Source organism: Berghia stephanieae, chromosome 6, assembly GCF_034508935.2.
Source record: "Berghia stephanieae isolate SIO BIC M18660-M18661 chromosome 6, UCSD_Bste_1.3, whole genome shotgun sequence".
In the NCBI taxonomy this organism is placed as follows: Eukaryota; Metazoa; Mollusca; class Gastropoda; order Nudibranchia; family Aeolidiidae; genus Berghia; species Berghia stephanieae.
This window is the reverse complement of record NC_088365.1, coordinates 40,578,476-40,591,370: the sequence shown is the minus strand read 5'-3', so window position 1 is coordinate 40,591,370 and position 12,895 is coordinate 40,578,476. Positions and strand designations below refer to the sequence as shown.

Below are 12,895 nucleotides of genomic sequence, written 5' to 3'. Positions count from 1 at the left end.
AATACTCTTATAGAGCGTGTGGTATCCTCAACAATGAGGCTCTTGGCGCTTTAAATTACATCAACACAAAACAATACAGAAAGTACATGACATCAAAAAAGAAATGTTTTCAAGGATTTCTCGAAAACAGACTATGATTTGGATTCTCTTTGGACAATGATAAACTAAGACACCCGCTTTGAATTTGACCCTTTTCTCAACAGCCAGCCAGAGTAATCTTCGAAGGAGAGGTGTGGCAGAGTCAAACCTCCGCCTTCAAAAGACCAATCTGGTAGCATTATTTTGGACCGTCTGCAGCCACCTGAGCTTATTTTCCGAGACACCAAACAACAGACTATTACAGTGATCCAACATTGAAAATAAAAGAGAAAGGACAAGCTTCTTGGTAACATCCTCAGAAAGGAACTATCAAATAGATCCAATTTTTTTCAATTGACACATCAATGATTGGATCATTGTCTTAATTTGGTGGTCCATCGACAGTTCAAAATCTAAGAATGCTCCAAGATTTTTGACCTTGTCAACAATATCTATTGACACCTCTCCCACTTTCAATTTCTTCTCGTTCCAAAATCTTCTGTTCCCGACATACATCACCTCTGTTTTGTCATCATTCAACCTTAGCCTGTTCCCACCCATCCAATCTTTTACGCATTTTTCACATGTACTAATGACATTTTAAAAGTTTTTAGTACATTCAGATCCAAATAACTGGGTGTCATCAGCATATTGGTGGTAGGACATGCCAAAGCGCCTGATGACCTTTGAAAGTGGATGTATGTAGAGAATAAAAAGCACAGGTCCAATTTCTGTGAAACTAGCCTTCCCTATGAACCATTCTACTTCGGTCAAGATTTGTAGCTTTTTTCTCTAAATCATTTGCCAGTTTAGACATTGGTGTTGGCGATAGTCTAATCTTGTGGTGAGTTCACATGGGATCAGAGTACCCCAGAGACTTGATCAAAGGAGTCTCCCAACGTCATTGGGTAAGCAAAATGACCACTGAGGGACATTACAATGGTCGGACTGTAGATGATTACATAATTTTGTGCTGCCAGATATAATTCTTCAATAAAGTTTTTAAAATTTCAAGCCACTGAATCTTCAACTATTTTACAACTTTTTTACGACCATGGATATAATATAAATCTCCGATCATTTAGAACCTTAATGACCAAGAGGTCAAATTCATGACTTTTTTACAACTTTACAACCTGGCTGGACAGCCTATACATCTATTTCTTGGATTAAAATATCTGTTCCTGTTGGTAGGTACGATGCCAAAACAACAATGAAAGTTACCCTTCAAATCTAATACTCCCACTAACCTTGGCCTCTCCAAGCTGCATGGTGATCGATTCAAGCTCCTTGTTGATTTCATCAGTTCGATTAGTAGACTCATTGACCTCACGTGCAAGTTCCTGCTCTATCTTTCTTTGGTCCTCAAGGGAGGAGCGGCTGGTCCTTAGAAGACAGTGATTAAAACAAATGAATTGCATTGTATTCCCCCTGCTTTGTTGTTTGGTGTTCATTAATGATGAAATGTATTCTATATATTCTATAAAATTTCAACTACCACATTTTTATTACTGTGGAAAGCTATTGTTTTCTTAGTGGTCTTCTGATTGGATCAATAAGGGATTAAGGCAATTGCTACATTTTCAGGTCATATCAACAGACCTGCCAACCTTCCCAGGATGAAAAGTGTATTCTATGACCCTAAAAAGTGTATTTTTTAGCAAAAAAGTGTATTTTGTCCGCACATGTGGAAAAAAAGTGCACATTATACAAAAATTAATTTAAAAGCTAACACCAAACCCAAATCAAAATAAACTCTGATCTTCATCATTCAAGCAATCTCTAGTGATTACAAAATTATCGATTTATCGAGAAACTAAAACTTAATGACCATTTTAAATTAGTATAAGGCTCAGAAATTGCAATATCAAAGGAAATTGCTTTCGAAACACTCAAAGAAATGACCAAAAGGTAGTCTTGATGCTAGTGCCAGTGGAAGAAGTGGTGGTTGTTGTAGCGATGTTGCTTTAGTGGTGATGGTGATGATGATGAAGCTGTGGTGGTGGTTGTGGCAGTGACAATGCTGTGATGTCGGTTGTAGAAGTGGTGATGGTAAGAGATGCTGATGTACCAAATGAAGTTGTGATGGTGATATCTGCTAGCCCAGTACATCAGTTATGAGTAAGCTTTGAGATAAAATATCTGGGAAAGTGGTCTTCAATTCAATAGATGACATTTTGCAACAGTAGCAAGATATTTTCCATATATGTTATCTAATGATCCCCTCTCTCTCTCTCTCTCCTTTTTTTTTTTTTTTTTTTTGGAGCATTCACTACTACTCCTCCTCCTCCTACTACTACTAATTTTACTTCTAATACTATTACTTTGGTCAAATGATGGGAAATTCGAAAGTATGAAATACGCAAAGACAAGTTACCTACTTCTAAAATGGTTCTAGAGAATTCATTTTGAACCAAATACCGTTCCTAAAGCTGCCCACTTTGTAATTCAAGACTCGTACAAAATAATAAAGAAAAAAAAAAGATCATTTAATTTTAGTTATTATAAAGGGAAATAACCCATTTATGTTTAAGCTTATCAGCAATACATTTTTAAATGAAAGCTTCATAGTCAAAGATGTTCAATTTAATTTTCACTTAAAATTTTCTATTCAATAAGTGGCAAAAGCTTAAATGTGGTCTGAGACTATCTAAAATATATAATAAGCTTATATGCATAATTCTATGCAAATCCTCAAAAATGTATGAGAAAAATATTGGTGAAAACTGACATCATATAAGCAACTGAAATGATAACTATAGTACTAAATGTGATGCATCATTCATTCAGAAACACAACAGTTGGCGTATGACATGTGTGTATCAATGCATCAAATGTATCTTCATCACATATCTTTAAAAAAATCATACTAAATCCTTTGGAATCATATCCGCGTATTTGGGTCAAAAAATCGTACGCGAAATCGTACTGGATGGCAGGTCTGTATGGATGGCAGGTCTGTATCAATAAAATATTTTTAAAACTCAACCTTATTAGCTCGCGAGCAAAAAAGCTAAATAATAGAACACTGAGGGAAAAAAAAACATAAGACAGAGAAAGACAACGCATCATCTCCTTTAAGACAAATCACTTACGTGATATATTCCTCAAGTTTGTAGACTCTGTTTTTGTTGTCATCCAGCTCATGTTGCTTTTGTTTTAGTTTTGCCTCATAAGTGGCAATGTCTCGCTGAAGACTATCAAGACGATCCTGGTCCATTTTCTGGTCTCGGATGATGGCATCGAGTTCTTGCATGTACTCAGCTGCTTTACGTCCGGCCTCCTCCTTCAAACGATTGTACTGCTGAACCTGAAATAAAAATTATACAAAACTGAAGTTAGTGGCCATTTTGATATAAACACATGTGTACAAAAATAATTTAACATTTTACACACTAAATTACTATTGTTTAACTATGTGTTAAAGTCAATAATTTTATAACACCTAAAAAGGGCATTTACTGCATCATGTGCATGCTTAGTTATTTTGCAATCTGTCAATCACAGCGTGGATGGCTGACACTTTTGTAGGACAACTTTATATTTCAACTTCAGAAATGACGCAAAGAAGAAATTATAAAGAATGTTATTGGGACAATTGTGAAATCACAGGTTCTTAAATAATTCTCGAAACAGAACCCTTTCGCACCAACGGGCCCTGATTGAATATTGCCAGGTTGTCTGCAACTGTTTACAAGTTATCTGTTTTAAAGAACAATAAAAAATATTATCCTTGTGAAATCAGTTTTGTTATTACTTTGATTTCAATACTTTCCCTCTTGAAAACATTTTGAAACTAAGCATTGAAGTGTAAGCCTGTCAACCTGGTCATATTCCTGCTAAATGGCCAGTAGCTGAGGTTGTGCAGCATTTCAAAGTTAGATCTACCTGCTATTCTATTATCCCAAAGTTCAACACTGAAAGGGCATGTGAGGGTTTCAATGGCAGACTGGTCAACCCTGAGTAATAAGGGCCAATGATGATCAAACATTAGCTCAATACACAACCAACCCCTCTCCTATGCCTCTGACATTGCTGTTGAAAACATTTCAAGATGGACATGAACAATGTTAAGAAACTTACAACTGCTGCACTGAGCGAGAAAGCATCTGTGCAACATCAACCAACTGAGAATAAGACCTTGGTGCTCGAGTGACCAGCTGGATATCCAGACTCCAAACTTATTGAGCACCTCTGAGATCATCAAGGAAACAACAGTACTGAGCAAGAAATGCTGATGCATTTTAGAACATTGTTGATACAGAGCAGAATACATCACAGCAAAATGACATAAATCCCTCTATAGGGGGACAGACGTGTCCGAGCAATGATTGGAAAGAGTGGTAGCCATAAGCTTTACTGACTTTTTTGTGTCAAATTTTTCCTATTTTTCCGAAGCAGAGCAACCCTACTTGTGTTCTTTGGGTCATTACTTTTAGGATTACATTTGTATGTTGATGAAATTCAGATCACATATATTACAGATCCACAACTGAATACCAAAACAGAAAAAAAATTACACATGAACTTATGCAACAATCATTGTTATCATCACCATTACTATTATTATCATAACTATTAGCATTATGCCACCATAATCATAATAAATATTGTTAGGTGTCATTGACATTTGTATAATATTCATAAAGAAACCTAATTAAAAACAAAGAATTTAATCCATTTCTCTATACCCCACCTGCAATCGGACCTGTAACCAAATAAGATTTGATTGTTTTTTTAAAAGAAAGATACGCTTTTCTTCACAGTCCTATAAAGAAAACAAACCCATAATGTTTCCCTATTTTCTTAAATTTTAATAACTTGAGTGATGACACTAATCATACAAAACTCAAGTCTAAGGTACGGTAATTAGAAGTTGAGCCTTGAAATAATCTTTGTAAACCTGTTGTGTTAGAGTGAGTTCTGTGGTTTTCATTGGGGCACCTAGGAGGGACGTCTTTCCTAAAGAGTTGTATGTGGTTTTTTGAACTCCCACATAGATTCATGATTCCTTTTTTACCTTAAAATAATTTGATAATCATAATATTGAAAGCTTGATGTGTTCTAATCACCAGTAATTTTTATTAATTCATAATTCAACGACGGTCGCTTGCCAAATGAGTAATGGTTTTTCTTACTCGTTGATTCACCATTCTTTGCCAGCACTACAAGAATGACAATTTGGCAGGCCCAAAAATATTGGATTTGTATTCATATGCACCAAAAGATTAAATTTCAGATGGCCAATCAGCCATCTTTCAATCTCTATTTAAGCCAATAAAATAACCAAAAATATTCTGCAAACATTAAATGTTTTATTCAAGGGGTTCAAACAATGTATATTATAATAAAAATAATAATAATAATAATAATAATAATAATAATAATAATAATAATAATAATAATAATAATAATAATAATAATAATAATAATAAAATAATAATGAATAAGAATAATAATAATCTTTATTGTCCAAATTAAAGGCAATTCATGTGAGGTAAACAATGCTCAGTTTGGTTCATGGTATGAACATCAACACATTTACAAATACAGACACAGCCATCATACACGCTTGCACATTGTTTCTACACAAGTATACAAAAGAAATGAGCGTACATACAAACACATATACATACATACATACATACATGCAGACATACATAAAAACCAGCATATCATCGTATATGCATGCCTACATTCATACATACACAATACATACATACATACATACATATATACATACACACAGACACACAGACAGACAGATAGAACGATACGATATATTTGCTGGGACAGCAGATAACCATATTATAAATATAGTGTCTTATATTAAGAAGAAGATGGCAATGATTGTGATGATGATGATGATGACTACGATAATGATGATGATGATGATGATGATGATGATGATGATGATGATGATGATGATGATGATAACGACGGCGGCAATGTCGATGATGATGATTCACGACACTGCTTCTCGTTATTTTCATTGGTTGTCTCATTTTTCCACAGCAGATTTGTTAATTAATTTTATGGCGGTTGGAATGAAGGTTGTCTTATGTCGATTTGTCCTACATTTTGCTTCTAGATACCGTCTTCCGGAGCGCAGAAGTTGGAATTTTTTGCTCAGCGGATGCCTCTTTTCGTTGATAATGTTAAAAGATTTCTTCTCAACTGCATTAATATAAGTTGTGTCAAGGCTTCTAAGGTCTGTGTTAATTATTTTTTTTATTTTTAATTTATTTAAAAGTTGTGATTTCATCTATTATTACAAGAGATGAATAGTAATATTGAAAGATTATTTTGACAGGTTTGAATTTTACAGACTGTTGGATATGCCATAAAATTAAGTGATTTTAATAATTTTTTCCCCCAACATCATAACTAGCACCTTAAAAGCTAAGGTACTGAAGAATCTAAAAATTTTGAATAACTTAATTTTGGTGTTGTGTGACAAATTGATAAAAATTGCATCGCATATTCCTTTAAATTGAATATCTAATTCAATTTCCAGTTAACTTATTTCACTGCATAGATTTTTAGAATTACCTGACTCTCCTCTAGTTGAAGGGAGCGTCCTTGAGATTGTGACTCTTCCTCTAACTCGGCCTCAAATGACTGTTGTTTCATTTCCACCTCATCCAGCTCCTTCTGGATCTCTGATAGCTGTAGAGAAAGAAAACGCATAGATCATATGTTAGCCATGAACATTTAAGAGAGAGATCAATTATTATTCCAAATATTTTTTTTTAATTCTAAAACCACTATTTAGACCTGCCAAATTGAAAACATCAAATTTAGTCATTTCCATGTCAATTTTTATTAGTTTGGCTTGTTTTTATGATCAGCAGATTTTGAAGTATTTGTGAAGCTAAACTGATACATTGGTCTGAATTTTCAGAACCATGGAAAAAGCATGCTCACAGTGAGCACTGCTGTGGGGAATAGTGAGCAATCCAAGTATGAATTTTGATATTTGTTGAAATCAGTGCTCTTCACAGGCAAAGTTACAACAGTTGGACTGGATAGGATTGGTTTTCTATAAAATTATTGCTCTAATTAAATAAGATTCACTGTACTTACAGTCTGATTATGGTTTTCGTGTTTCTTTACAGCCTGTTTTAGAGACTTCCTGGAAAATAATGAAAATATGCCAATACACACAAAGAACAAATTAAGTACATCATGCAATGAAAATATCTTTAAGGGATCCAGAAACATCAATCGTCTCTATTTTGAAATATTAATAATAATAATAATAATGATAATAATAATAATAATAATAATAATTAATACTCATGAAGAGAATTAATCATGTCCATTGTGAGGCCATTACTGAGTGCTTTACTAACCCTGGAGGCAATATTGGGTGATATGTCACTCCCTTGTTTCTCTTGTGAACTAACCACTTGATTAAAATAGTCATAAGTCTCATTGGTGTCAGCCAGGACCATTCTATCTGACTGTGAAAGATCAGAAATATCAGCTGACCACGAAAAGTCAGAAGGTAGTATATTATGCTCATGCGAGTCACTGGCACTGGCAGGACGCGAAAGACCTACATCACAATTGTCATAATTTTCAACAGGTCGCAAAGAGCTACACAATCTCCATCATCGCCATTGAGCCAATCATAGGCGTCTTTAATTTCCTAAATCACTGGAACCAATCCCATTAAAACGTTCGATTGTTCTTTGAAAGCAGTTAACTCATCCTTGTTATTACTGTTACTATTACTACAACTGTCTTTGTCTATACCACTTTTACTTTTACTACAACTGCTATCCACAGCTTTCTTTGCTTTCCCTTTTCCTTTTGTACTGCTTGACGCACATTTCCTTTTCATTGAACTTTCCTCAACTACTGTAATTGTATCTCTCTTACTCCCCTCACTCATCAAATCGTCCGATTCATCACCGTCAAGACACTGGCACAAGGCCTTTCTTCACTCGAATTAAATATGTTGTTACACAAAGGGACATACAAAAGGCGTCACAATATCATTATAATGAATATATACACAGAAAATGCATACTTCAGTATCGTACGATCCTTTACGAATGAATAAAATTGATTAAGTGAACTATAATCCAGAAATAGAAATAAATAACAATGAATTCAAAGACCTTCCAAACCATGAACTGATCACTTGAAAGACGCAGGCTAAAAGTGATCACGTGAGTGCATCGCATCCTTCAAATGACTCCATTCAGCATTAAAGTAGACGGAATAATTATTAATATTATTATTACAGAGACTCCAACTTTAAATTTGGCTCACAGGAGTTTCAGACACCACTCGTAGGAATTTCAATGCCGAAAGAGGAATTTCCGCACACAAGAAAAAGGAATTGGAATGGTATTTGGCATTGTGTTTACATATTGTATAGTTCTAAATAGATAACTGATTAGGATTATATTATGATACATAAACACATTGCCAAATACAAGACCAAAGTTTCCTTATTTCAAATGAAGTAAAGCGCCAAAACCTAATGGTAGAGATTGTAGTACTGGTGGTAGTGAGGATGATGTGGTGGTGGTATAGTGGTTGTAGTAGTTGTGGTCGTGATGATAATGGTGTGGTGGTGGTTGTAGTAGGGGTGGTAGTGATGTTGATGTGGTGGTGATGGTGGTTGTAGTACAAATGGTAGTGATGATAATGTGATAGTGGTGGTTGTAGTAGTAGTGGTAGTGATGATGATGTGGTGGTGGTTGTAGTAGTAGTAGTAGTGATGATGTGGTGGTGGTGATTGTAGTAGTAGTGGTCGTGATGATGATGTGGTGCTGGTGGTTGTAGTAGTAGTGGTAGTGATGATGATGATGTTGTAGTGGTGGTGGTGGTGGTTGTAGTTGTAGTGGTCGTGATGACGATGTGGTGGTGGTGGTGATGGTTGTAGTAGTAGTGATGATGTGGTGGTGGTGGTTGTAGTAGTAGTGGTCATGATGATGATGTGGTGCTGGTAGTTGTAGTAGTAGTGGTAGTGATGATGATGTTGTAGTGGTGGTGGTGGTTGTAGTAGTAGTGGTCGTGATGATGATGTGGTGCTGGTGGTTGTAGTAGTAGTTGTAGTGATGATGATGTTGTAGTGGTGGTTGTAGTCGTAGTAGTAGTGGTAGTGATGATGATGATGTGGTGGTGGTGGTGGTTGTAGTAGCAGTGGTAATGATGATGTGGTGGTGGTTGTAGAAGTAGTGGTAGTGATGATGTGGTGGTGGTGGTTGTAGTAGTAGTGGTAGTGATGATGGTGGTGGTTGTAGTAGTAGTGGTAGTGATGATGGTGGTTGTAGTAGTAGTGGTAGTGATGATGTGTGGTTGGTAGTAGGTTGTGTTGTAGTGGTAATGATGATGTGGTGGTGGTGGTTGTAGTAGTAGTGGTAGTGATGATGTGGTGGTGGTGGTTGTAGTAGTAGTGGTAGTGATGATGTGGTGGTGGTGGTGGTAGTGGTAGTGATGATGTGGTGGTGGTGGTGGTTGTAGTAGTAGTGGTAATGACGATGTAGTGGTGGTTGTAGTAGTAGTGGTAGTGATAATATGGTGGTGGTTGTAGTAGTAAAGGTCGTGATGATGATGTGGTAGTGGTGGTTGTAGTAGTAGCTGTAAAGATGATGTGATGCTGGTGGTTGTAGTAGTTGTGGTAGTTGCAGTGATGATGATGTGGTGGTGGTGGTTGCAGTAGTAGTGGTAGTGGTTGTAGTAGTAGTGGTAGTGATGATGATGTGGTGGTGGTGGTTGTAATAGTGATGGTAGTTGTGGTAGTGATGATGATGTGGTGGTGGTGATTGTAGTAGTAGTTGTGGTACTGATGATGATGTGGTGGTGGTGGTGGTTGTAGTGGTTGTGATGATGATGGTGGTTGCAGTAGTAGTGGTAGTGATGATGGTTGTAATACTAGTGGCAGTGATGATGATGTGGTTGGAAAGAGGGGAGTATCCTTGGAACAAATTGACCTCACCGGAATTTGACCTAAGTTGCCGGAGCCCGGAATTTTTGGCTCCAGACCGGAGTTTTGGCATCACTGTTATTATTAGCATTAATTATCATTATCACCATAATAACAATGTTGCTTCGGATTTTTGGTGCTCATGAACTTATTATTATAATAACAATACCATTTTTGTCTTTAGGGGTTTTATGGCGCTCGCACTATTAGGTCATTTCAGTGCCAGGAAAATGAACATGTGATAATGAATATGGTGATGGTAGTGGTGGTTATGATGATGATGAGAATGATAATGTTGCTGCTGCTGCTCAAAATCTGGAAAATACCTAAGAAATGGAGAAAACAGGAATGAGAAAAAATATTGGGAATTTCCTGATAAAATTGGAGGAATTTGGCAGGTCCGCTATTATTCAGATTTTAATCCTGATGTCATATTCAGAACTTTCTGAACAAGTATGAATTTTGATAATAAAGTATCAAAATTTTTATCATCATATCACAAAGACATTGACAACATTATCATAATATCTAAAACTTACTTGGAAGCTTCAAGTTTCTTTGTCATGTGAGATGTCTGTTCTTTTGCCTTGATGTACTGAGGTCTCTTTTTGTTAAGCGCTGTTTCCTACATTGGAATGAAAGGAAGGCAAAACCAAAATTCTTTAATTTGATTTAATGAAATATGTGAATGAAAACTCACAACATTAAACAATTTTTAGAGACGCTGAAGATTTTGTTAAGAATCGGATCACAAGACCAAGATACCATACTGAAACTCAAAAACCTATTGCTCACATACAAACATATACGTGTCAAAGTGTTCTATTTACAGTGCAGTACAGAAATCTCGAACGTACATATCTTAAAATCAAGCTCAAAAATGTAACAATTCTCCATTTGAATCTCTCTATTTTCATAGTATTAGCAACACAATAATCTCAAACATTTTCAAAGGCCAACATGGAAATCTCCAACAAACAGGACAGTCACTTAGGTGTTCGTGGATAAATTCTTTTGCCTTTTGTTTCTACTGAACAGAAACAAAAGGTGCCATCACTCTCCCGTTGGCATGAAATGTTATGCATGCCCAAAGGATGCCATGTTCGACAATTGTCTAACGGATAAGGCCCCTTTTCTAGACCATTGAGGCAGTGATGGTCTGAAGCTCTTACTGTTACGAAAAATTAAACAAACAACTGATTAGGGGTGAGAAGATGAGGAGAAAGGAGAGGCACGAGGGAGATAAGTAAGGATTGATAATGATTAGGTACTGGATTCAGAGACGCGAACTAAAAATTTGGTTCACAGAAATTTCAGCACCACTCTGAGGCATTTCAACGCCGGAAGAGGAATTTCCACGTACTTGAAAAGGGAATTAGGATGCTATTTGGCATTGTGTTTTCATATCAGATAGTTATAAACATATCTAATTAGAACTATACAATATGTAAACACAGTGCCAAATACCATCCCAAAGTCCCTTTATTTCAAACAAAATAAAGCTTATGGTGGTGGTTGTAATAGGACTGGACTGGCAGTGATGATACTGAGTATTCATAGTAGTATTAGGTATTCTCATCCAATTTCATCATCCATTGTGGCTTGTACTCTTGAGCATGTTGCCAGTCAGCCGTCTCTACTTATCATGATCCTCCGCAGTGCGCATGAAGTCTGCGTTGCTTTTAAAATCACTTTTGGCCATTCTTAGGTTATATGTCATTCTCTATCTTCCTCTAGCTCTCTTTCCTTCCATCTTCTCACAGCCCGTTAACATTAACGCAGACTAGCACTTAGTTTCTGACTATAGTCAGGACTTGAAAAAAATCGGATTTCATGTGAGCTGACTAAGCAAGTCCCAAACTAAATTCACGGCACCTTTGGACTAAGTTTGGCCAAGTTTTAGTCATTTGCTGAGACTAGTCACTAGAATACATCATAGTGTCGACAAGATAGAAGCTATTTTTAGATTGAGAGAGCTTCGATTCAGAAGGAAAATACATAGGTTACGAATGACAGAGGCAAAGAGTGTCCTGTTGCTATTGAGACTAGCTTTAAACAACTATAAGATAAGTGCAGATCGTCGAACACAGTTGTTCGTTTTACCACATATCGTTCCTTTTAGATTTCATCACGCTGCACAGTGCCAGAGGTTGAAGTCACTACCGTCAACAGACGTAATAGGTGACCTATCATTGTTATTTTTCTTCATTTTCTCTCCACTGTTACATGTCATCTAATATACGCACAGATCTAGAATTAAAAGAATTGTAAACTCCAACCACAGCTCCATTAACTGTAAAAATTACCAGGTCATGTGATTATTTATATATAATTTAATTTCGTAGAAAGCTTGACTGAGTGTCCGTGATTGGCATACGTCATTTTTAATTTAATTACTGTGAAATGTTCAACATCGATGATTTGCTTAAAAATTGCAGTATGATAACTTAAAATAAGAAACTTCATTATGAATTAGTTTGAAGACGGTGATTATTATAGGCTTTAAATCGTGATGCCATGAATATAGTTGTTCTAATATTACTGACATCAGTCATTATCAAATGAAGATTGGCGAACATAAATTAGTTCTAATATACTTTAAATTCACAATGTGGTGTACCCGATCATTTAACCTGTGTTATTGATGCCCACTGTCGTCTTTATCGTGACCACCACCTCCCATGTCTCCAGTACAACTAGTATGGTCACCATCACCACCCCCAATCCCTGTGCCTCTATTAGTACTACTACTGTTGTCACCATCACCACCACCGCTCCAACCTATACACTACACCAATCGGCAACAACACGATCACACTGCCGTTCTTTTTTTTTTTTTTTTAAACACATTAAAAAATTTTTGACCAGAAA

At 36.1% G+C, this 12,895-nt stretch overlaps 1 protein-coding gene across 1 annotated transcript in view; it reads right to left on the bottom strand.

Annotated features, from left to right (window-relative positions):
• Nucleotides 1-12,895, bottom strand: part of LOC144975848 (structural maintenance of chromosomes protein 1A-like) — a 159,841-nt gene that overhangs the window by 106,137 nt on the left and 40,809 nt on the right. The window contains exons 7-11 of the mRNA XM_078920035.1: nt 10,564-10,649; nt 7,165-7,213; nt 6,631-6,747; nt 3,174-3,388; nt 1,329-1,464 (exon numbers count right to left, since the gene is read on the bottom strand). Coding sequence (XP_078776161.1) covers nt 1,329-1,464; nt 3,174-3,388; nt 6,631-6,747; nt 7,165-7,213; nt 10,564-10,649 — 603 coding nt within the window. The remainder of the gene's footprint in view (nt 1-1,328; nt 1,465-3,173; nt 3,389-6,630; nt 6,748-7,164; nt 7,214-10,563; nt 10,650-12,895) is intronic.